The 27,107-nt window shown below is 39.0% G+C and overlaps 1 protein-coding gene across 6 annotated transcripts in view; it reads right to left on the reverse strand.

Moving 5' to 3' along the window:
- LOC131940710 (multiple C2 and transmembrane domain-containing protein 1) overlaps positions 1-27,107 on the reverse strand; it is a 129,869-nt gene that overhangs the window by 71,912 nt on the left and 30,850 nt on the right. For 5 of the 6 annotated variants that reach the window (XM_059299471.1, XM_059299470.1, XM_059299468.1 and 2 more), the window contains exon 3: positions 9,452-9,640. The exons of the other annotated variant lie outside the window; for it this stretch is intronic. In XM_059299471.1, coding sequence (XP_059155454.1) covers positions 9,452-9,640 — 189 coding nt within the window. The remainder of the gene's footprint in view (positions 1-9,451; positions 9,641-27,107) is intronic. 6 annotated transcript variants of the gene reach the window in all.

A 27,107-nucleotide genomic window follows, 5' to 3' on the forward strand; every position in this document is an offset into this window, starting at 1 on the left:
CCCTCGTGACATCTAGTGGACAAACCCCAGGTGACATCTAGTGGACAAACCCCAGGTGACATCTAGTGGACAAACCCCTGGTGACATCTAGTGGACAAACCCCAGGTGACATCTAGTGGACAAACCCCAGGTGACATCTAGTGGACAAACCCCTGGTGACATCTAGTGGACAAACCCCAGGTGACATCTTGTTGACAAACCCCTGGTGACATCTAGTGGACAAACCCCTGGTGACATCTAGTGGACACACCTAGTGGACAAACCCCAGGTGACATCTTGTGGACAAACCCCAGGTGACATCTAGTGGACAAACCCCTGGTGACATCTAGTGGACAAACCCCAGGTGACATCTAGTGGACAAACCCCAGGTGACATCTAGTGGACAAACCCCTGGTGACATCTAGTGGACAAACCCCTGGTGACATCTAGTGGACAAACCCCTGGTGACATCTTGTGGACAAACCCCAGGTGACATCTTGTGGACAAACCCCTGGTGACATCTAGTGGACAAACCCCAGGTGACATCTAGTGGACAAACCCCAGGTGACATCTAGTGGACAAAACCCAGGTGACATCTAGTGGACAAACCCTGGTGACATCTAGTGGACAAACCCCTGGTGACATCTAGTGGACAAACCCCAGGTGACATCTAGTGGACAAACCCCAGGTGACATCTAGTGGACAAACCCCTGGTGACATCTAGTGGACAAACCCCTGGTGACATCTACGTGAGTGGACAAACCCCAGGTGACATCTAGTGGACAAACCCCAGGTGACATCTACGTGAGTGGACAAACCCCAGGTGACATCTAGTGGACAAACCCCTGGTGACATCTAGTGGACAAACCCCAGGTGACATCTACGTGAGTGGACAAACCCCTGGTATACCATATCGGCTAGAGTAACAGTCTAGTCTAATAATTGGGACATTAACTGGACCTTAAAATTTAACATAACTTAAAAGGAGGATTTATTCTAATAAAATATGTGTTAATCTTTATTCATAAAGTCTTAGAAACGATTTTCAAAATTCTTATTTTTACAAATTTCACCAAATAAATAAATGAATGTTATTAATATTAAAGGTAGCACAATTCAAATGCGGGCATAACTCAGTATAAAACATAGAAAAACACATTTTTATTAATTGTCTCCCCTAGTACAAGAATCAAGTGGCAAAACTGTAAACTGGTTTTCAATACATAATATAGCGACCCACGCTTTTCTTAATAGTTATTGAAATAGTGGTGCATTATTATTTATTAAAAGAAAATAATTTATTTTCTCCTTATAGTGCATAATTATATATAAACTTGTTATTAAGACGCTTTTTTTTTCTCATTCAAGAACACAATTTTATTAAAGATAACAACATATTAGTTAGACTGTTGTACTGTAGTAGTTAAAAAATAAGACAATATTAAGTAATTATATACAAATTGCTTTTGAAGTGTAATCAATCCTAAATTCAAAAATTTAAAAAAAAAATATTTTTTGTTCAGTTTTTAGTTGTCATTTAAATAAAGGACAAAATTAGAATTTATATAATAAGAGAATGTTAATATGGCTTTGGGTAGCTTCTTTACAACTAAAACAACCCTTTATTTTGACCCCTACGTTTACATTGCAGGTTTGATAGGTTAACTAATAATTAATTTTTAAAAGTTTTTCAAAGATATGAAATTCTAACTCAACAAATAAACCCAACAATAAACACAAGCTAAGATAATATTGCCTCATATCAATACCAAGTACACAAGGTAGCAATATATGCAAAAATTTTAATTCAGATGTACACACATGGCATTACCTCCTATCAGTGCATAAGGTAACACATGTATAGACATATGATGGTGATAATTTATATGTGCACACAATGGTATATACAAGATGGCAAAATATGGTATGTGTATACACAAGATGGTAATTCCCTTATGCAGATACTTCAGGTAGAAATATAGTTACTGCAGCATTGTACTATAAGCATATCTGTATTACAACATGTACGGTCATCGATCTAAAGCGCTCTTCAAATTTTTTTTGCAGAGTTCTGGGAGCCATATCAAAAGCTGTTTGGTGATCATTATTTGTTATGTCTGTTCTGGCTCCATGATCTATTAACATTTTGGCAACTTCTCCATTGTCATCCTCACAAGCCAAGTGGAGGGGTGTACATCCTGAGGCATCTCTGATATCTAAATGTGCATTGTTGGATATGAGAAGCTGGACAACTTTTAAGTTGCCTTTGCCAGCAGCTCGATGGAGTGGTGTGTGACCAAGGGAATCAACACAATCAATATCAGCACCATGCTGGAGAAGGATTTCTGAAATTTCTATGTGCCCTTTTGATGCAGAATAGTGTAGAGAACTTTGACCTGTACTGTTGACAGCATTAACCTGAGCATTATGAGCAAGCAGGTCCCTAACAATCTGAATACGACCAGCTGATGAAGCAATTATTAGTGGCGTCCACTGGGTCTCATCTCTTTCATCAACTGGAACATGCAAAGACAACAGGTATTCAACAATATCAGTATGTCATCCAGAAGCAGCCCAATGCAATGGTGTCCAGGAACTCGAGTCTTTTTTTGTTGCTAATTCGTTGTTGCTTTCAACTTTTAATTTTAAAAGAGAATAATTTCCTTCGTACGCATATTTGCAAACTTCGTCTGCTATCGCTTAATCGCTTTTAAGGTTTTTTTTTCGTTTACAGTTTCGACATTGCTTTCTGAAAATCCACACAATTTTTATAATATAAATACACACGAGCTTGTTACAGAAATTAATGGTTTTCAAACCATAGTTTATGTCTCAGCTTAAAATAATTTTTATCTTGTGAAAATTTTGAGAATTTCATTTCTGTTTTCTTTTATCTTTTCTTTGCTTTTAAAAAACATTTTTTTTCACATCGTGAATATATTTTATTTTGTTTAAAAACAAATCTGGATATCTCTTTTAGCAGCTATTGCTTGTGTTGTTTCTTACCATAAAAAAATTAAAAAACATTTTTTTTTCGCCTCAGACACGTAATTTATAGCGTCAGTTGTGTGTTCGCTTTAGTATTACAGTTTTCATCATCGGCTTGTGAGGACTGATACAGATTTACATTAGTAATATACCATAAAAAATTAAAAAAACATGAAACGCTTCACGAGTTTCATACAGTCGAATCATCAATATTACCAAAGTGGAGTGTCATTTCTTTAAAAATTGGGTATTTAAAATTTGTAACAGTTTCCCACTTAGACTAGAGTAGAGTGATAATTCTAAACTCCATGTAATGTAACGATTACATAAAACTTCATGTAAATTCTTTAATATTCATACTTTGTTAAATAATAAATTATTTACACCATTTTTACTATTTGATTTTTTCATAATTTTAATTTTTTCTTGCTATTTTGCTGGTTTTCTCCCTTGAAACTTAAAACTATGTGTCTATTTACCTGCTAACCTAATGTAACGATACATTAATCATTACCTAACCTGCGTTACCTAACTCTGCTTACTTACCCTACCATTCCTTAGATACCGTACTTTACCTTGCCAACTAACTTATCCTCTATCTGCCTGTCTATATACATGTACCTGCCTAACCTAAGCTACCTTACCTAACCTAACCTAACGTACCTACCATTACCTTACCTTACTCGAGCTCTCTGTCTTTCTACATGATTATACCTTTCCTAACTTACCTTACCTAATGCACATAACCTAACATGCTTTATCTTACCTTTCTTTGCCTTACCTAACCTACGCTACCTAACTCACCATACCTGATCTATCGTACCTAACTTACCTTTACGTTACGTTAGCTAAGTTACCTCTCCATACCAAATCGACCTTGTCTATCTCACCTAACCTCACATTACCTACCCTTCCTTACCTACCTTATAATACGTCACCTTCCTTACTTTACGTACTTAAACCTATATTACCTTACCATACCTTACCTAAACTACCCTGCCGTACCTACCTTTCCTTATCTAGCTCGCCTTACCTAACCTACCCTACATACCTTATAAAACCTTACCTTACTTGATCTACATTATCTACCTATCCTACCTTTACCAACTTACTAAAATTCCGTACCTTATCTAATCTACGTAGGATACCTTACCTTACCCAAACTACCTAAAATACATTACATTACCATAGCATAACTAAAATACCTTAACTAACCGACCTAACTTTACCTAAATACCGTACATTACATATCATAACAAAAAAAAAACTTACCTTACCAAACCAACATAAAATACCTAACCTTTATTAACTTAGCTAAAATACAATACCTTAACTGACATACCTTAATTTCCTTACCTTACATAATCTACCTAATTTACATAAAACTCATTACATATTCTACCAAAAATACCTTACCTAACCTAACCTACCTAAAATACCTTACCAATCCTCTTTAAAGTACCTAACCGAAATACAATACCTTACCTAACCTACCTAAAATACCTTACCATACTTAACCCAAATAAAATACCTTACCTTACCATAACCTACCTCCCTAAAATAACATACGTTACCCAACCTACTAAAATACCTTATCTTATCCTAACTACCTAATATACCTTACCTAACCAAAGTAAAATAACTTACGTAACCTACCTAAATACCGTACCTTACACATCCTCACTTGAAAACTTACCTTACCAAACCTACCTAAAATACTAAAATACCTTACATTAGTTATCCTGCTTAAAAATATCCTACCTTACGTAACCTACCTAAAAAACTTGACTAAATACACTTTAATATCTTACCTTACATAACCTAGCTAAAATACCATACTTTAACTCATCTACATATAATACCTTACCTTACCTTCACTACCTAAAATACCTTACTAACCTACCTAAAATACCTTACCTAACTTACCTAAAATACCTTACCTAATCTACCTAAAATACCTCACCTAACCTCCCTAAAATACCCTACATTACCTATCCCTCTTATATAACTTACCTAACCTACCTAGAAAATGTAACTAAAACACTAAAATACCGTACCTTAGCTAACCTACATAAAATTCCTTACCTTACCTAACCTACTTAAAATACCTTACCTTACATAACCTCCCTGAAATGCCAAATCTTGCCTAATTTATATAAAATTCCTTACAAATCCTAGATAACTTACTTTACCTAACCTACTTAAATAGCTTACTTTACATAACATACCTTACCTATCTTAACCTACCTAAAATACCCTACCTTATTTAACCTACCTTAAATACCTTACCTACTTGAAATTCCTTACCTAAATGAACTCTATCTACCTAAAATACCTTCCCAAACCACCAATCATACGGAACCTACCATTCTTTCTTTACCATAACATACCTACCTCAAATACCTTACCAAACCTACTTAAAATACCTAACATTACTTAAACTACCTAAAATACTAAAATACCTTACCTATCCTACTTAAATAACTTACCTTATATAACGTAGATAAAACCAAAATAAAATACCTTACCTAAACTACATATAATTACCTACCTTACCATAAATTACCAACCTCAAATACCTTACCTAACCTACTTAAAATTCCATACCAAGCTACCTAAATATCTTACCATAGCTTACGTACCTTAAATATACTACCTAAACTACATAAAATTCCTTACCTTACATAACGTACCTAAATTACCTTACCAATCCTATTTAAAATACCTTACCTAACCTTAACACAATACCTTACCATACCTTCCTAAAATACCTTACCATACCTAACCAAAATAAGATACTTTACCTTACTTACCTTGAATAACCTACCTAAAATACACTACCTAAACTAGATAAAATACCTTACCTTACATAACATACCTAAAATACCTTGCCAATCCTTTTTAAAATACCTAACCTAATCTAAATACAATACTTACCTTACCTAACTAAAATACCTTACCTAACCTACCTAAAATACCTAACCTATCCTACCTAAAATTTCTTACCTTACCTAACTTACCTAAAATACCTTACCTTACCATAATTTACTTCAAATACCCTACCTAACCTACCTAAAATACCATACTTTAACGAATCTACCTACAATACCTTATCTTACCTAATCTACCTAAAATTCCTTACCTTTCATAACGTACCTAAATTACCTTATCAATCCTATTTAAAATACCTAACCTAACCTTAACACAATACCTTACCATTACTTCCTAAAATACCTTACTATACCTAACCAAATAACCTACCTAAAATACACTACCTAAACTAGATAAAATACCTTATCTCACAAAACCTACCTAAAATACCTGCCACTCCTTTTTAAAATACCTAACCTAATCTAAATACAATACGTACATTACCTATCTAAAATACCTAACCTATCCTACCTAAAATAACTTACCTTACCATAACGTACCTCAAATATCCTACCTAACCTACTTAAAATACCATTCTTTACCGAATCTACCTACAATACCTTATATTACCTAATCTACCTAAAATTCCTTACCTTACCTAACCTACCTAAAATACATTACCTTACCATAACTTACCTACCTCAAATATCCAACCTAACCTACCTAAAATACCATACCTTACAGAATCTACCTACGATACCTTACCTTACCAAATTACCTAAATATCTTACCTAAATATTTTACCATATCTAACTATCCTTAAATACACTAACTTAACTACATAAAATTCTTTACATTACATAACCACCTAAAATACCTTACCTAACCTACCTAAAATACATACCTAACCTACCTAAAATACCATAACTGACTTTTCTACCTGACATACCTACCTACCTTACCAAACCTACATTACCTACCTCACCCTTACCTAACATATCTTGCCTAAACAAACCTATGTTAGCTTGTCCAACGTACATTACCTTACATATTCCACCTTACCTAACCTAACCTTTCTAACCGTTCCTACCTCGCCTTACTTAATAACCTAATTTCCTTACCTTAACCTGTCTAGCCTAACCTTCATTACCTAACCTACCTAACAGTGCGTAACTAGCCTACCATACCGTACACAACCTACTTTAACTAAACAACTACACCTTACTTAACCTATCTTACCTTTTATACCTATCTTTACCTTAAAATACCACATTAACTTACTTATTTACCTTACATTATCTGCCTGTCTACCTACCTACCTACCTGCTCGACTACCTACTAAAAAACCTTAGTTAATTAGGCCCTTCATTATAGTTATAAATGAGGCCCTTTATTATGATTCAAGAAAAAAAATTCAGTATACAAGCACTGTTTATCATATTCGTAGACAAAACAACTATTACGTTTCTTTATATCTGTATTTTTCTACACTCTAGTGAATGTCAACTACACGTTTAGAGCCTGAGCTTTTGTTGTTTTTGTTTTTCCTTTTGGGTAAAATATTTTAAAAGATCACAATACTGCATGGGTGGACTCCCCCCCCCCCCCCCCCCAACCGTCAACCGGGGAAAATCCCGGTGGGCCCCCAGGGAAAAAATCCTGGTGGGCCTCTAGGTAACGATTCTCGTTGGGCCCGTAGGTAACAATTCTCTGATAGTTTTTATTGGATACTTTTCTAACACTACCACGATTACAAGAGGGTGATAACGTTTGTTACCTCACTACATGTCACCCAGCCTGGCGACACCTATGGGTTTACATTATGGCGGCGTCACTAGAAAGTTAAAATTTACATTAGGTGGAGAGAACTTTTTAAAAAAAATTAAATTTAAACGTGAATAACAAAAGCTGACATCCGTTATTTTCTTTAAATTATCTCCCCTACCGCTTCAAACTATTATTATTAATTAATTTTATTCACCATGTATGTATGGTGAAATACATAATACATGTTTTATGTAGGTCACGGGAGATCAGAGGTTTCTGGGGCCGCCAATGACCCTCGGGCTGGAAGGACCTCAATTGAACATATTTTATTAACTCGTTTCCCGTCGTGTAAACATTACTTAAGCGTGCACTACACACATGAGTAGCCTTAAGCTTATGTACAGTAGGGTGATGGTTGTAGTGGTCGATGGGGGGTGGTTGTGGTGGTAGGTGGGGGTGGTGGTGGTTGTTGTTGTAGTGGTCGGTGGGGTGGTGGTTGTTGTTGTAGTGGTCGATAGGGGGTGGTGGTAGTGGCTTTAGTGGTAGGTGGGGGGTGGTGGTTGTAATGGTAGGTGAGGGGGGTGGTGGTAGTGTTTTTAGTGGTAGGTGGGGGTGGTGGTGGTGGTTGTAATGGTAGGTGGGGGGTGGTAGGTGGTTGTTGTAGTGGTCGGTGGGGTAGTGGTTGTTGTTGTAGTGGTCGATAGGGGGTGGTGGTAGTGGTTTTAGTGGTAGGTGGGGGTGGTGGTGGTTGTAGTGGTCGGTGGGGTGGGGTGGGGTGGGGAGGGGTGGTGGTGGTTGTAATGGTAGGTGAGGGGGGGGGGGCGATATCGTGGAAGCTCGCGATGAAAACGGACGTCATTTAAAAAGATTTCCCTGGGAGCTCGTGGTCAGCACCTGTAACGTGAGTGGATTTATTGATTGGCTGGATGATTGTACAAACATGACGTCAGATTGGCACGCGCTTTGTCAGCCCCCGGGGGGTTGAGCACGGGGAATTAGCGGTCAACATCCCGTGGTGACTTAATAGCAAAATTACACCGTATGAAATGTACGTGAAATCGTCAAGCATACTCAACAATTAGTAAAAATAAAATAAAATAAAAGCAACAAGTTTTGAAAGAGGACTGTATCGGGTGTGTTTGAATGTTCTTGTTGGTTTCATGTTGCGTAATTAAGAGAGGCTTTTCTATAAGTATAAAACAATTTTTACATTCAAATATTTATAAAGTACAGTTTGAGGAAGAATAAGATCTGGTAGTAAAATATTGTTAGCAGCGTAAACTTCATCAGCTGGTTGAGATTAGTAATCTTTTACAAGTGGGAAGTACAGTTGGATGTAAATAAAGATGTTAATGTATATCGTTCGGTATAAAGATGTTAATATGTTATATTTTGATGTAAATAAAGGTCTATAATGTTCAAGTATAAAGATGTTTTTTTAATATATAATTTGATGTAAAAAAAGGTTTTAATGTTTATGATTTGGAGTACAATCTTAATGTACATAATTTGATGTAAATAAAGGTTTTCATGTATATGATTTGGAGTACAATCTTAATGTACATAATTTGATGTAAATAAAGTTGTTAATGTATAAAGTTTAGTATAAAGGTGTTAATGTATACAGTTTGATACAAGGGTTAATTTATAATTAGATTTTAACAAGTAAACAGATACATTTGATGTAAAACACGTTTTTGTGTACAATTTCACGTAAACACAAGTTAGTGTATACAATATGATACATTTGTTATGTGTTAATGTATACTACATATATGCCTAGCAGTGTTAAAATGGCTTGGGTAAGAAGTGGCGTACATTTGAAGCCTAGTCGACCAGCTCCTACCTCGTCGGCGGTCTCGTAGTCGTCACTACACGACTCATCGTCCGACTGATCACGTGACCCATCGTCCAGCTGCTCACTGGGGCGGAAACTGACCGCTCTATAAGCCCCGTGTTTAGGCCGGTCCGCAGACGTTATTACTGGCTTGATCAGACGTTCTTCGAGTCTGCTCCGGTGGGATCTCGTTGATTTCTGATCGCAATAAGGTCAAGGTCATAACAGTTCAAGGTCAAAAAGATTTTTTTTTTGTTATTTATTTAACAATGTTATCACAATAACCGAATAAACGAAAACAAACAAAACGGCTCTTCAATAATTAAATGCTTTTATTATACTGCAATGGGGAGCTTATAAACAAAATTTTACGGGATTTATGGTAAAAAGAATGTCGAAACAGCGGAATAGTCGACGCAGTTATACGACCCAAAAACTCAACATTTTGATACACATAAGACAAGAGATGTACGATCAGCTGGTCAGTATATTTGACACAGAAACTGAATGGTCAAGTCAAAATATAGTTAAGTCACGCAAGTCATAAAGTCAGGACAACAAAAAACTGAATAGTCAAGTCAAAATATAGTTAAGTCACGCGATTCATAAAGTCAGGACAACAAACATATGTGATACAGGAACGTAGGTTTAAAATTCAGTATGCCCCATGATATGAGCTACATAAATAAACCGCAAACACCGCCTGCTGGATTAGTTTTGAACACAGGACGGCCAGGTGAGATGTAGGCAGTGATCAAATGGGCCTTAGACTGCTGCATGCAACTGTTTAAAATTATTTGCGCAAGGTATTTACACATGTGATTAGCAAGGTATTTACAAATGCTCATAACTCACCTTGATTAGCAAGGTATTTACAAATGCTCATAACTCACCTTGATTAGCAAGGTATTTACAAATGTTCATAACTCACCTTGATTAGCAAGGTATTTACGAATGTTCATAACTGACCTTGATTAGCAAAACGACAAAACGATTCTTTTCCTGATGTAATGTCTCTATCAAATCGTTCACAGAGGCCATTGTTATCAATGTCTACAATATCCTGTAAGACAGTGTCCCCCCCCCCCTAGTCTGTAGGATAAAATATCCGTCTAAAGTCATGCAGGCTACATTGTACTCCGCTGTCCTGAAGGCTACAATGTCCTCTAAACTTCCTATAGGACACGATGTCCCCCAACTATCCTGTAGTCTATACTCACACAGCGAGCGTGATGATCATATGGATGGTGCCGAACCTTCGATAAACTACCCCACCCCCACTTGTAGTTAGTCTAAGAGCTCAACCAGATAGTGTTGCCTGGCCGAATGTGTTCTAATAGAAGCAATCTGTCTTGCTGGGGTGTGGGGTACATTTGGATATTACCGGCCAGAGATCGATTAGGTAATACGAGCAATCACACTAAGATGGGGCGAGGTGGAGGGGTGGTGGTATACAGCTAGTGGCTACACCATCAAGTCAGTGAACGTACTGGGGGAGGGTGGTGTACAGCTAGTGGCTACACCATCAAGTCTGGGAACGCATTGGGGAGGTAGGTGGTGGTATATAGCTAGTGGCTATACCATCAAGTCATTGAACGTATTGGGGGGAGGGAGGGAGGGGTGCTGTACAGCTAGTGGCTACATCATAAGTCCAGGGAACGTATATAGGGTTGGTATACAGCAACAATCAGAGTAATCCAAATGTAAAAATTACCATATATATATATATATATATATATATATATATATATATATATATATATATATATATATATATATATATATATATATATATACATACAAATATATATATACAAATATATATATACAAATATATATACATATATATATATATATATATATATATATATATATATATATATATATATATATATATATATATATATATATATATATATATATATATATATATATATATATATATAAATAAATAAATATATATGTAACGAGACTATTTGCCTGTAGTGCCAAATGTTAACGAGTTCTGCTCGACAACGCCAAATGTTACCGAGTCTAACCACTCATTCTACACAACATCGACCACAGTATAGATACTCGAAGATGCAGGTTCGCTATTGATCCTTTTATTACATGAATCAAAGAAATGCTTCACAATAATATAATGAATCAAAAGGAATGCTTCACAATAATAGTCTGAATCAACTGACCCCCAACAGTCCTCACTAGTCTTCACATAACTGAATGCACATGTCTATCGTCCTTCTTAACACAATACGGCTAACCCGTTCAATAACCAACTTGATACTGCCACACTGACTGACTGATCGAGAGAGCGAGCGAGAGAGAGAGAGAGAGAGCTCAGCCGTCGCCTTCCTATATATCCCCTTCGTATTCGTAATCGTATTCGGTTCTATCATAATCGTAATCGTAATCGATTCTAATCGTTGCATCAGAATGTTAATTACGCCGCTTCTGTCGTACAGTCCGATTTAATAAGCCATCTGCATCCTGTCACATCAAAGTTGACAGACCGTATTGCGTTCTTATCGTATCGCTTCCCAAGATACTACGCCTTGGCTTTCTGATCGTTATCAGCCAACACCTGTGTTATTGCATCAGTCGTGTCAAAGTTGACAGCGCTGTACTGCGTTCTTATGTCTCTGGTAACTTCCCCTAGTTACATCCACCCCTGCCTTTTTTTGTGTGTTATCAACCACAAACAACGCTTGGCAGGTGCAGTCCTTCAAAGTCAATCGCACCACCGTAAAAAAAATTTATTGTTCCACTCACTGTCAATGTCGTCACATTCGTATAAGATTGACCGTTATCCCTATTTCACATATCAAATGTGTCTACATCATCTTCCTCAGACACAAAACAGTTCTAGAATTCACATCCACCTTTTTCCGTTTGGTGCCTTCACCAGTTCACTTTTATGACTTTTTGAACAGTCTGTTCTCATACCAGCGCGACCATGAAAGAATTGATGGTTGCTGACAAAAAATTTCGTATTCTTTCTGTTTCTCAAACTTCTCCGCGGACCACTTATCTGATGGTCTACTGTCTCTCTGCTTCTGGGAGGAACGGGATCCTCTTCGTTGCCGTTATCCTCCACTTGTGTATCGCTGTTGTTCTGTTGATGGTGACATGGTTCCGGGATGGGTATGTGAATTTCCGTTATGGTTTCCGGTTCCCTAATTGTCTTGGGTTTCCTTGTGTGTAACTGCTCTTCTTGACTATGACAATATTTCTTTAATTGAGCAATATTCGCCCACCGATCCGGTTTGGCGTGATCGATGGGTCTTATCTTAAAGGGGCCACCTGCTACTTTAGGCATCTCCACGACTTGCCATATCTCCTGTCCCCAGAGGTCGTGGATTTTGTTTCTGCCTAACGGGTGGCTACGCAGTAATACCCTGTCGTTCAGTTTGAGTGGCGGGTCCTTTGTCTGTACCGGCGGTTCCCTTCGCCGTGCTTCATGTTCTAGTCTTTCCTGTACTACCCTGTACATTTCTCTAATTCGTCTCATATGTTCATTCACATATTCCAGTGCAGTGTATGAGCCAGTCATACTCTCCTTTTTTCCTAGGAACAAGTCAAGAGGGAGTCGAGCCTCCCGTCCGAACAGCAACATGTGTGGCGAAAAGCCGGTTGTGGCATGGGGGGTGCAGTTGTATAGATATACCAACTCTGGGAGAAAATCAGGCCAACGTTTTTTCTGTTCAGGTTCTAGGGTACGCAGCAAATCATGCATGCTGCGGTTGAACCGCTCGCACTGTCCGTTTCCTTTCGGATTAAATGTGGTTGTTCTAGATTTGTTGATCCCGTAGTGGCTGCACAGTTGGTTAATTACTTCTGACTCAAAGGCCCTTCCTTGGTCAGAGTGTAATTGTCTTGGTATGCCATATTTGATGAACCAATGTTCTATTAAGACCTTTGCCACTGTTTTGGCAGTCTGATCTCGTGTGGGCACCGCCACAGTCCATTTGGTGAATACATCAGTCACTACCAACACATGTTCCGTCCCATCCGATGATTGCTCCAACGACGTAAAGTCCATAGCCACAATCTCTAGTGGTTTTGTCGCTAGTAGGTGTCCTGATGGCTGTCTCATTTTGACAACTGGCATTTTCGCATGCTGACACCTCACACAAGCCTCACAATGGCGTTTGACCTCCATTTCCATATTGGGCCAGTAACACCTCCGTCGTAATATTTTGTGCGTCCTGTCCTGACCCTGGTGTCCTGCCCTGTCATGTGCCAACCTTAGCACTTCTTCTCGTAATTGTCCAGGCACCACCACCTGGTGTATTGTCCCATCAATTTGGTCATGAATTCTCCGCATGAGAACACCATCCTTTATACTGAGACGGTCCCACTGACTCAGTATTTTCTTTGTTTCTCGACCAAATTGTTCTCTTTCCCTTCTTCCTGGGAATTTTTGTTCCTGGACGTGTTTCAACAGCGGCTGTAAGCCACTATCCGTTCTCTGGGCATCTCTTATCTCCTTGTGATTAAGGCAATTAAAATCACTAATGTCCATATGTCCGGGCTCTGTGGATATGTGCTCCACCCCGGTCTGTCCGTTTTGCATCACTTTCACCCCGTGAGGGATATCTGTTGACGCTCTGACCCCACATATTCCTGTCAGCGTTTCTTCCTCATCGCCCGGTCTCTCGTACGGATTCCTTGATAAAGCGTCCGCATTGCCATTGGACCGCCCCGGGCGATATTTTATCTCCAGGTCAAAGAGTGCCAATTCTGCTGCCCATCGCTGTTCGATGGATCCCAACTTTGCTGTCTTTAGGTGACTCAAGGGGTTATTGTCAGTGTATACCACACATTTAGCACCTAATAGATAGTCCCTGAATTTTTCAGTCACAGCCCATTTTAATGTCAAAAGTTCTAGTTTCATGGCGCTGTAATTTGTCATGTTCTTCTCTGATTCCTTCAGAGCTCGACTGGCATACGCAATAACCCTGAAACCTTGCTTTTGTTGTTGTGATAGCACAGCTCCCAGACCTTTAGAGCTGGCGTCAATTTCTAGCCGAAATGGTTTGTCAAAGTCCGCGTATCCTAATATCGGCGTCTCTGTCAAAGCCTTTTTCAAGAGCTTAAACGAGTTCAGGCATTCATCAGTCCATAATTCACCTATCAGTTGTGTTTTACCCTTCTTTTTCTCCTTACTGTGTTTCTTTGTCATTTTGTTTACCAAGTCATGCAATGGTGCGGCAATTTTTGCAAAACCAGGTACAAATTTTCTATAATAGGAAGCAAAGCCCAAGAATGATCTGACCTCTACTGTAGTTGTTGGCTGTTTCCATTCTTTAACAGCTGCAATTTTATCTGGGTCAGTGGCGATGCCATCCGACGAAATCACATAACCCAAAAAATGTACCGATTTCAGACCGAAGCCGCATTTGTCTGGGTTCAGCTTTACTCCTATCTCCCTAAGACGGAGAAACACTTGTTCTAATCTTTCTAGATGGTCCTCCCAAGTTTTTGAGTAAACTAGTATATCATCCAAGTACACCAACATTATTTGAAATAGAAAGTCACTCATAGCACTCTGCATTACTCGCTGGAATGTAGCAGGCGCATTAGTTAGACCAAACGGCATACGGGTCCACTCGTACAGTCCCAGTGGAGAAATAAATGCAGTCTTATGTTGATCGTTGGGGTGCATGGCCACTTGGTGGTAGCCGCTAGCCAAATCCAAGGTAGAAAAAAATCTTGCTCCCCCCAACGCATCAAGACATTCATCAATACGAGGCAAGGGGAATGCATCCCTTCTTGTGATATTGTTCAATTTCCGGTAATCACAACACAGTCTTATCTCCCCTGACTGCTTTTTTACCACTACTATCGGTGCCGCATACGGGCTCGTGCTGGTTGTAATAATTCCCTTTTTTAGTAGATCGTTCAGGTGTGCTTTCACCGCCGAGTAGTGACGGTGGTAATCTTCGATAAGGTTGCGCCACAGGCCTGTCCTGTAGTAAGGGTATCTGGTGTTTTATTACTTCCGTGTAACCCAAATCACCCTCGTACGAGGCAAATATATCCCTGTACTTATTCAGCAATTCATTTAGTTTTGGGTCCTCAGTTTCCGGGAATGTATATGATCGGCCATCCACTTTCTTCACCTCGGCCGTCACATTGACCGACCTAATTGTTACTTCATTACTGCTGGTATTGCTCAGTTCGATGCACTGTGCCGACCTTAGTACCTCGACGTTCTGTGGTACTCCTACCAGAGTATTAGGCGGTATAAAAATTTCCTCATCCAAAACATTTGCCACTAATCCTTGAACTAGTCCATTTTCCGCTGATGTGTATGTCCGCAGTAACACGACGCCTGCCCTCAGTGCGGCGCCACATGGTTCTATCATCACATCACCATTCACGCTTCTATCACCAATTTGTAATGTGATTGCCTTGACCGTGTTTGCCGGGACTGATATCCTTCCTCTGGTCTTGGCAAACCTGGCCAACTTGGATCCCCGACCTGGTGTGGTCGATCCGACAATATTTGTAAGAAATTCTGGCAACTGGCCAAGAATATTCATGCCCAACAGGCAAGGTATATTTGACACATTTGTCTCTAGGTTGTGTTTCGTAACGAACACCCCAACCTGCTTCAACCTATGTCCCGCCACCACGACATCCGCCAGAAAATAACCACAGTATGGAATGGTTAGTCCATTAGCTGCCGTCAGGCGCATGCATGTGTCAGACCTCAACCTATGGTCTTTTCCTTTCATCCATTTGGTGTAAAAAATTTCCGTAATTGTCGTCACCTGGGAGCCTGTATCCACAATTGCCTTCACCGCGATGTCCCCAATCGTAATCACCATTTCGGGACAGACTCCCATCATTTTGTTTCTTGGGCCATAACCTCGCCCCTCTGTAGCCTGGCCCTGCCTTACAGAGGACGACCGTTTCCCTGACAGTACCGTGCCATATGTCCGGGTTGTGAACAGGACAAGCAAATTGGTCGACCGTCAGCCGTCCACCGGAGCGATGGACCGGCGGGTTGCGGCCGTCCAACCTGTCTCTGTTTTGTCCCATTCTTTTCCTGATTCTCAGCTGTTGACCTGCTTTCTAACCTCTCCAATCGTCGGTCAACCTTATCCAGGTGGGCCAACAGTTGAGCCATCATGGTTTCCACCGTGCCGGTCCCTGTGGGTGGGAATTGTTTATGTTCCGGCACAGAGACTTTGTCCACCGAACAGTTCGATTGGTCCTCATCCTCGGACCTGCGGATCGCTGAGTTCCTGACCTGAAGGAAGGTCAACTGCGGGTCTTTGTGGACCTCCTCTTTCAACTTTCTCCTTAAGATCGGGGTTGCTAGCCCCTCGATGAAATGGTCCCTCAGTAGGCGTACATCAATGTCAGGTGTTTTGCCCTTTACCGAATCAAAGGCCCTGTTCATTCGGTGTGAATACTCCATCACACTCTCCGCCATTCTCTGCTTTAAGCCTACGAACCCCGATAGCAGTTGCGATCCCGACCGTCTCTCCCCAAAGGTCTCCATAATTAGATCCAGCACCTTATCTGGATCTGATTGGATGGTTTTATCGTGGCATTTGACCTCTGCCCTAACCGTCTCTCCTATACTGCCCATCAGCAGTCTTAATCTTTCCTCTGGTGACATGTGTCTCGAGGCCCAGGCCGCTTTGACCTCTTCACTGAACCTGTTGGTTAAAGCTGGATCACCGTCCCCGTAAAATTTGTTAATGTGGGACTCTCTGGGCAGGACCACAATATGGGTCTGCTTCTCGTCCAGAGTAGACATTTTATTCCTTGAGTAAAAAAAAAAGAGTTCTTTCTTACCGTGTGTGTATGAAAAATTTTCCTCGTTCCTCAATTTTCACTGTTCCTGAATGTCCGAATTCACACACACACGAAACACAGTTATGAACAAGGTTGACTATGGGTGCCTCAAGCGGCAAGTCTCGTTGAATTCACCCTGCTCGCAGCGCCAAATGTAACGAGACTATTTGCCTGTAGTGCCAAATGTTAACGAGTTCTGCTCGACAACGCCAAATGTTACCGAGTCTAACCACTCATTCTACACAACATCGACCACAGTATAGATACTCGAAGATGCAGGTTCGCTATTGATCCTTTTATTACATGAATCAAAGAAATGCTTCACAATAATATAATGAATCAAAAGGAATGCTTCACAATAATAGTCTGAATCAACTGACCCCCAACAGTCCTCACTAGTCTTCACATAACTGAATGCACATGTCTATCGTCCTTCTTAACACAATACGGCTAACCCGTTCAATAACCAACTTGATACTGCCACACTGACTGACTGATCGAGAGAGCGAGCGAGAGAGAGAGAGAGAGAGCTCAGCCGTCGCCTTCCTATATATCCCCTTCGTATTCGTAATCGTATTCGGTTCTATCATAATCGTAATCGTAATCGATTCTAATCGTTGCATCAGAATGTTAATTACGCCGCTTCTGTCGTACAGTCCGATTTAATAAGCCATCTGCATCCTGTCACATCAAAGTTGACAGACCGTATTGCGTTCTTATCGTATCGCTTCCCAAGATACTACGCCTTGGCTTTCTGATCGTTATCACCCAACACCTGTGTTATTGCATCAGTCGTGTCAAAGTTGACAGCGCTGTACTGCGTTCTTATGTCTCTGGTAACTTCCCCTAGTTACATATATATATATATATATATATATATATATATATATATATATATATATATATATATATATATATATATACTAGCTGCATCCCGTGCTCCGCCACGGTAAATCTTTTTTAAATGTACCAACAGAACAAAGCTAAACACAACAAAAATGAACGCAAAAAAAAAACGAAAAAACAAACACAACACTCATAACATAAACACAATTTAAATGCAATCATAAAGGCATATTGCTCACAGTCTAGCCCGTAGCGCCAAATCGCGCCCTTTCCGGTGATTTGCACCCCCCTCAAACTTTCGATTTCCACCACCCCCCCCCTCGCAAATTTTTTCCAACCCACTTTGGCGCCCCCTAAGGTCGGCACCCGGGGACATATGCCCCCCCCCCCCCCCTTCGCTACGCCTCTCCTATAAAACCCGAAAGATAGAATAATAATTATAAAACAGTATAAATAATAGGCAATATCTATAATATATACAATATTTCACTTTATCCATTCACGCATTTTTTTCCAGTACTTTAAATTTTAAAAATTTACAAAAGAGTTTCATAACTAAAACCATTGCGCACCTAATGAACGTGATGACGCGTCTATAATAGTGCTGAATAGTTGATTAAAAATTATAAGTAATAAACAGTAGGGCCTACATTCAGTGAATAAAATAAATAAAAGATTGCCTTTTATCAATCCATGCTAATTATAATTTTCTAACAATAATTTCCTCTTACACATCCGAATAATTTGCATTCACATTTTGCTAATTATATTATTGCAACACTAATTCCTTCTATGACGAACGTTTTTTATTAGCGTGAGTTTAATGTATTTTTAAATAACCTCCTTTGTCAAAATTAGAAAAAAAGAGTTAAATTAATTTGATTTTTCTACCGTACTGTTATTATGTTATTAAAATGTATCCACTTTTTCTAGGAATATTAACGAAAACTATATTTGACATTGATCCTTTTAATATGTTTTAGCAATATGCGTGTATTTAATATTTTCTTTACGTTATGCAAAATTGTACAAACAGTGGAAATTATAAAATAGCTCTATGCCACTATATAAACAAACCCTACTCTAATACTTATAATAAGACACTGCGGTGCACTGAAAAGCACTGCGTGGTGCGAATGTTTACTTTTATGGTTCTAAAAGCTATAGCGATGACGGAAGGAAGGAAGGACTGACACACTACTTGCCCGCTTATACTAGCTGCATCCCGTGCTCCGCCACGGTAAATCTTTTTTAAATGTACCAACTTGGGAACAGAAAAAAAATAAACACAACCCAAACGAACGCAAAAAAACACAAACGTTAAAACAAACACAACACTCATAACATGAACACATCATAAATGCAATCATAAAGGCATATTGCTCACAGTCTAGCCCGTAGCGCCAAATCGCGCCCTTTCCGAGCGCCGGCGGACGCGTCTGACACAGTTAATGAGGCGTAGCGACCCTTCCCGGCGCCCGGGGACAAACTTTCGATTTGCTACCGCCCCCCCTCAAACTTTTGATTTGCACCCCTTACCCTCAAACTTTCAATTTCCACCCCACTCCCTTAAACTTTAGCTTTGCACCCCCCCCCCCCGCAAATTTTCAATTTCTTTTTCCAACCCATTTTGGCGCCCCCTAAGGTCGGCGCCAGGGGACATATTCCCCCCCTTCCTTGCAACCCCTTTGCTATAAAACCGCTAGCTTGTCCGCAAACCGAAAGATAGAATAATAATTAGTAAACACTACGTTCAGTGTATAAAATTAATTAACGGCATTATTTAGAATATCCGTGTTTTACAGACCATATTGCACATTATAAATTCATTCATTTTTTTCAGTACTTTTTAAAATTTACAATAAAGTTTCATGACTAAAACCATTGCGCACCTAATGAACGTGTTAATTAATATAATAATGGAGAATAGTTTATTAAAAATTATAATTAGTAAACAGTACATTCAGTGAATAAAATAAATAAAAGATAGCCTTTTATCAATCAATGCTAATTATAATATTCCAACAATAATGCACTCTTACACGTCTGCATAATTTGCATTCACATTTTGCTAATTATATTATTCCAACAATTATTCCGTCTTGTAGATTTTGCATTCACATTTTTAGCGTGAGTTCAACGGACGGAAGGGATTATCTATAATATAAGCGGGCTGTGTCTGTCCTTCCTTCCTTCCTTCCGTCCGTCCGTCATCGCTATAGATTTGTGGACTATAAAAGTAAACTACGCACCGTGCTGTGCTTTTCAGTGCACCGCAGTGTCTTATTATAAGTAATAGAGTAGGGTTTGTTTATATAGCGGCATAGAGCTATTTTATAATTTCCACTGTTTGTACAATTTTGCATAACGTAAAGAGAATATTAAATACACGCACATTGCTAAAACATATTAAAAGGATCAATGTCAAATATAGTTTTCGTTAATATTCCTAGAAAAAGTGGATACATTTTTATAACATAATAACTGTAGGTTAGAAAAATCTAATTAAACAGTTTAGTAATTTTGCCAAGGGAGGTATTTTAAAAATAAATTGAACTCACGCTAAAAATGTGAATGCAAAATCTACAAGACGGAATAATTGTTGGAATAATATAATTAGCAAAATGTGAATGCAAATTATGCAGACGTGTAAGAGTGCATTATTGTTGGAATATTATAATTAGCATTGATTGATAAAAGGCTATCTTTTATTTATTTTATTCACTGAATGTACTGTTTACTAATTATAATTTTTAATAAACTATTCTCCATTATTATATTAATTAACACGTTCATTAGGTGCGCAATGGTTTTAGTCATGAAACTTTATTGTAAATTTTAAAAAGTACTGAAAAAAATGAATGAATTTATAATGTGCAATATGGTCTGTAAAACACGGATATTCTAAATAATGCCGTTAATTAATTTTATACACTGAACGTAGTGTTTACTAATTATTATTCTATCTTTCGGTTTGCGGACAAGCTAGGGGTTTTATAGCAAAGGGGTTGCAAGGAAGGGGGGGAATATGTCCCCTGGCGCCGACCTTAGGGGGCGCCAAAATGGGTTGGAAAAAGAAATTGAAAATTTGCGGGGGGGGGGGGGGGGGTGCAAAGCTAAAGTTTAAGGGAGTGGGGTGGAAATTGAAAGTTTGAGGGTAAGGGGTGCAAATCAAAAGTTTGAGGGGGGGGGGGGGGGTAGCAAATCGAAAGTTTGTCCCCGGGCGCCGGGAAGGGTCGCTACGCCTCATTAACTGTGTCAGACGCGTCCGCCGGCGCTCGGAAAGGGCGCGATTTGGCGCTACGGGCTAGACTGTGAGCAATATGCCTTTATGATTGCATTTATGATGTGTTCATGTTATGAGTGTTGTGTTTGTTTTAACGTTTGTGTTTTTTTTGCGTTCGTTTGGGTTGTGTTTATTTTTTTTCTGTTCCCAAGTTGGTACATTTAAAAAAGATTTACCGTGGCGGAGCACGGGATGCAGCTAGTATATATATATATATATATATATATATATATATATATATATATATATATATATATATATATATATATATATATAATTTGAGCTATCTAAAGATGTGCTGTTGGAGCCGTTTGTGTTAGATATAAGAATTTCCCCCCCCCCCCCCCCCCCCATGATTTTTAAACCGGATAGTCTCACCCACGACTTTATCAGCCTAAATGGAGATAAAATAGTTCAATTAAAAACCAATGCTTTGTTTAAAGCCCACACAAAGCGGAGTAGTCTATTCTTGTCAGCACTCGTTAGCTTCAATTTACCGAGTTGTTCCCCCTGTCCGCCCGAAGAGTTTTTGGCGGCGTGGAAGATGTTCTGTAGTGGTCATTCGGCATCCGAGCAACGGGCTAATCAACCAGCGAAATTGATTTTGTGTCTGGTTAATGGCAAGATTTATAAAAAAAACTAGGACAGTTTTATTTCAATCAAGGGCAATGTCAGCAGAAAATTTAGGGAAAAAATATTGATCTTAGCAGATTTAAAATTTCTCCATCATGACATTATGCTGCTTTCTGTGGTTAATAAATTACAGTAAAATCAAGTCAGGCTTAGACACAGCTAATAATAATTAGCTATAGAATTAGATGACAGTTCAACAGTTTTTACATTATATGTAACAAAATCGTAAAACAAAGTCAACCCATGCCCCGCACCTCCCCTCCACATTTCCCAGCAGAATTGTGTTAAATAAATGAGATAGTATTAGCCATGGTAGCAGTAACCAAAAAAAAAAAAGAATGGTAGGAGAGAAGGAATATTTTGTAATCAAAGTGCACTACCCACCCCCGTCAGGTTTATTACCCCTTGTAAAAAAACGACTGTATGACATGACCACCTGTCTATTTCCTCCGTATAATTAGAGATGGATCCGGAAAGTGATAAGGATAAATTAGGGATAGGGATATGGTTACGGATAGGGTAAGGGACAGAAATAGGGCTATGATCGGATAGGGATAGGATAGGTAAAGGATATGGTTATGGTTAATAATATGGATAGGGATAAGGGTACGATTGGGGTATGATTATGGATAAGGTGATGTTTAAGAATAAGGAACGGGTTAGGAATAGTGTTAAGGATAGGAAAGTGATAGTTTTTTTATGTTCTAAAGTGGATGTAATTGGCAGGGAATCATGGGAGGGGGGTGTGATTGACGGGGGTGGGGGAAATAATGTCTTAGAATCATATATTATACAGAAGCACAGACCTGACCCCGATATTTGTATCCCCCAACCCACATCTCACAGTCCCAGCCTCTGTATACTTTATATCACCCCAACCCACATCTCACAGTCCCAGCCTCTGTATACTTTATATCACCCCAACCCACATCTCACAGTCCCAGCCTCTGTAGACATTATATCACCCCAACCCACATCTTACAGTCCCAGCCTCTGTATACTTTATATCACCCCAACCCACATCTCACAGTCCCAGCCTCTGTATACTTTATATCACCCCAACCCACATCTCACAGTCCCAGCCTCTGTAGACATTATATCACCCCAACCCACATCTCACAGTCCCAGCCTCTGTAGACATTATATCACCCCAACCCACATCTTACAGTCCCAGCCTCTGTATACTTTATATCACCCCAACCCACATCTCACAGTCCCAGCCTCTGTATACTTTATATCACCCCAACCCACATCTCACAGTCCCAGCCTCTGTAGACATTATATCACCCCAACCCACATCTCACAGTCCCAGCCTCTGTAGACAGATATCCTCCAAGGGTTGTTTGACGTGTTCATCACCTCACTTTTATAGCATGCACTATGCAAACTCAACCTAAAGCAGTAACATCATAAGATACCCCTCTCGCTTCTCATATAGACCTGCCCCGTCTATTACCCCACCCCCCCCCCCCTTTCCATATGATGTAGACCTCCTCCTCTAATAATAATTTGTCCAACACTATCGACCAAAGCCCCCTCCCCCCTACACACAATATGTAGAGAAGCCGAGGTTCTACCCTTTAGCAAACATCGGTAGACATTCTTCATTTCCTCACATCCCCGTGTATAACAATATTCATCTATCGATACAGTGGTCCTCAAACCTGCGCAGGCCAGGGTCCAGATAAAAACAAAGAAAGAAAGAATTGCATGCACCTTCTAGAAATTAAAGGTCACCTTCTGGTATTCAAGCATAAATTGCTGTATTAAATACGGCACGCATGAAAGCACATAGAAGGACCAGCGTAGACTTAAACCATTTTGAACCTACTTGAGAACCGTTGTTCACGTGACCTGCTATTAGGTGCTTGCTACAAGCAATTTCTTAAGAAATGGATCCAAGTGTGGAGAGTGGATGTTCAGGACCTGAGCTCATCTGAGTGGGAAAATATGCTGGGTAATTGCACACATTATTTTAACACTAATATGTCTACACAACAATTTTAATTTACACCATGGAAGGTCTTAGTAAAATAACAATTTTACAGTAATTGACACCATGAAAGGTTTTAGTAAAATAACGCGGGACATTATTAACACTTGTTTATTAATTAATGAATTAATTAATTACACGAAAAAGATCAATAGAAGAGCACAGCGCGCTATGGCGACAAGAAATAGTTTCCAGAAACCCAATACATCATCCTTTCAAGAAAATATTGCGCTATTCGTGTGTAGCTTTACTGAAGCGTAAACGGCAATGTTATACAGGTGAACACAGGTCGACTGGATGCCACACAGGTAAAGGAATGATGGTACTTAATAGGCGGTTGCCAATGGATATGGACTTGTTAATACTAAACGACTAGGCCTTACTCAATTAATTAGTACTAAAGAACTAGGTAGGACATAATGAACCATGTAGGGCTCAGTAAAATATATAGTCGATAATAATGAACTATGTATGGACAAAATTAACTATAAAGGATATAATGAATTATATTGTACTCGATGATTGTCTTGGACTCAATCGACTATATAGGACTCAATGATTACGTCACAATTGACTATGAGCGATGGAGGACACATACACTACAACATTAAGACACAGCAGTTATGAACGATGCAACACACATAAACCACTATATTAGGACCCATAGTTATGAACTATGTAGGACACATACACAACAACTTCAGGACACAACCGTTATCAACGATGCAGGACACATAAACTACAACATCAGGACCTAGTATTATGAACTACGTAGGACACATAAACTACTATATATTAGGACCCAGTAGTTATGAACTATGCAGGACACATAAACTACAACATCAGAGCCAGTAGTTATGAACTATGTAGGACACATACACTACAACATCAGGACCTAGTATTATGAACCACGTAGGACACAGATTAACAATCTAGGACCCAAGAGTAGTGAACCAAGCTAGTGGGCACAAAGAACCGCAACTCTCCGGAGACTTTATTTCTATTACTTCCCCTTAATATCCCACCGCCGACTGATATAGCGTGTCCGTTTCCTATCAGAGCACTCGTTTATTTGACAACGAATGGTGTTTCATATTAGAATCCATAACAGGCTGCCCCTCCCCGTCATATCCATAACTGTTTATCCATTTGAAATATTTGGATGGCGGGTCGTATTAGACATTTTTTCAGCGGTCGTATATGTTTATCCATTTTCAAAGAGATCTTGAAGATGCGATGGACGTTTGATGTCCGTATGGTCCGGACTGTTAATTTCCCCAATGAACTTTTAGAATCGGCAACAAAATTTTGTCTGGGTCGTTGGTGCAGCTTGTCACTGCACTAGGCAAGGTTCATGTTTCTAACATTAGGCAAGGTTCATGTTTCTAACATTAGGTAAGGTTCATGTTTCTAACATTAGGTAAGGTTCATGTTTCTAACATTAGGCAAGGTTCATGTTTCTAACATTAGGCAAGGTTCATGTTTCTAACATTAGGCAAGGTTCATGTTTCTAACATTAGGTAAGGTTCATGTTTCTAACATTAGGTAAGGTTCATGTTTCTAACATTAGGCAAGGTTCATGTTTCTAACATTAGGCAAGGTTCATGTTTCTAACATTAGGCAAGGTTCATGTTTCAAGCATTAGGCAAAGGTTCATGTTTCTAACATTGGACAAGGTTCACGTTTCTAACATTAGGCAAGGTTCATGTTTCAAACATTAGGCAAAGTTCATGTTTCAAACATTAGGCTAAGTTCATATTTCTAACATTAAGCAAGGTTCATGTTTCTAACATTAGGCAAGGTTCACGTTTCTAACATTAGGCAAGGTTCATGTTTCAAACATTAGGCAAAGTTCATGTTTCAAACATTAGGCTAAGTTCATATTTCTAACATTAAGCAAGGTTCACGTTTCAAGCATTAGGCAAAGTTCATGTTTCTAACATTGGACAAGGTTCATGTTTCTAACATTAGGCAAGGTTCGTGTTTCTAACATTAGGCAAGGTTCACGTTTCAAGCATTAGGCAAAGTTCATGTTTCTAACATTAGGCAAGGTTCACGTTTCTAACATTAGGCAAGGTTCGTGTTTCTAACATTAGGCAAGGTTCGTGTTTCTAACATTAGGCAAGGTTCGTGTTTCTAACATTAGGCAAGGTTCGTGTTTCTAACATTAGGCAAGGTTCATGTTTCTAACATTAGGCAAGGTTCATGTTTCTAACATTAGGCAAGGTTCATGTTTCTAACATTAGAGGGCAGCTTTAATTAAATATTTACAACCTGTTTTCTCTTAACAAGCAGCGGTTGGTGAAATCCATTATCAGCAGCTTTAAATTGACATTTGTGAATAAAATTAAGCTCCGGGAATAAAAACAATAACCAGTTTGATTGGATTGTGAATGTGATACCTCTGATGATGAATGTGACGTCATTTCAAATGATTGAGACGTCATTAAGATACGTCAGAGGTCAATTTTATACTGCATCATTGACATCATTACATACAATAAAATAAACGTCATCTCAAGCTGTAGTGAGAGTTATCTTATCAGGCGAGCTTAACGTCCTACAATACAACGAGAATGACGTTAACATCTCATACCATTTTGGAGCTCATGTAATGAGTTGAGAGAGACATCCTCAAATAATGACGTGCAGCATAGACTGTACATCTTTCCCCCACTACATAAACGCTCACATCACGGTCGATATGACATACCCCACCTTACGTGTGAGTTAACGACCGCACATTTTACCGATATCCCAGCAATAAATAGAGCAGCCTGCAAAGGTCACACAGTGTAAGACAGCTGGTAGAGGGAAGATCAAAACTGACAGTTTAATAAATGTGCAAAAAACGTTTATGTTGGATTATTTTTATGTAAAATTTAAATACATTTTTCAAAGTTGAAAGCGACATTTTATCTTTGGCGAACAATTAAATAAAATGTAGCGCTCGGGTTCAAAGAAGTAGTTTCTAAAAAAAAATATCTAAGTGTTTAATAAATGGTAAAATGTCCTACAAAACTGCAAGTAAACTGTACGATGAGCAATTACAAATTTTTGAACTGGACTATTTGAGAAACTAGAAAACAATA

The sequence above is a fragment of the Physella acuta genome, unplaced genomic scaffold (assembly GCF_028476545.2).
Source record: "Physella acuta isolate Inbredline_101_S28 unplaced genomic scaffold, ASM2847654v3 ptg000325l, whole genome shotgun sequence".
Taxonomy (NCBI): Eukaryota; Metazoa; Mollusca; class Gastropoda; family Physidae; genus Physella; species Physella acuta.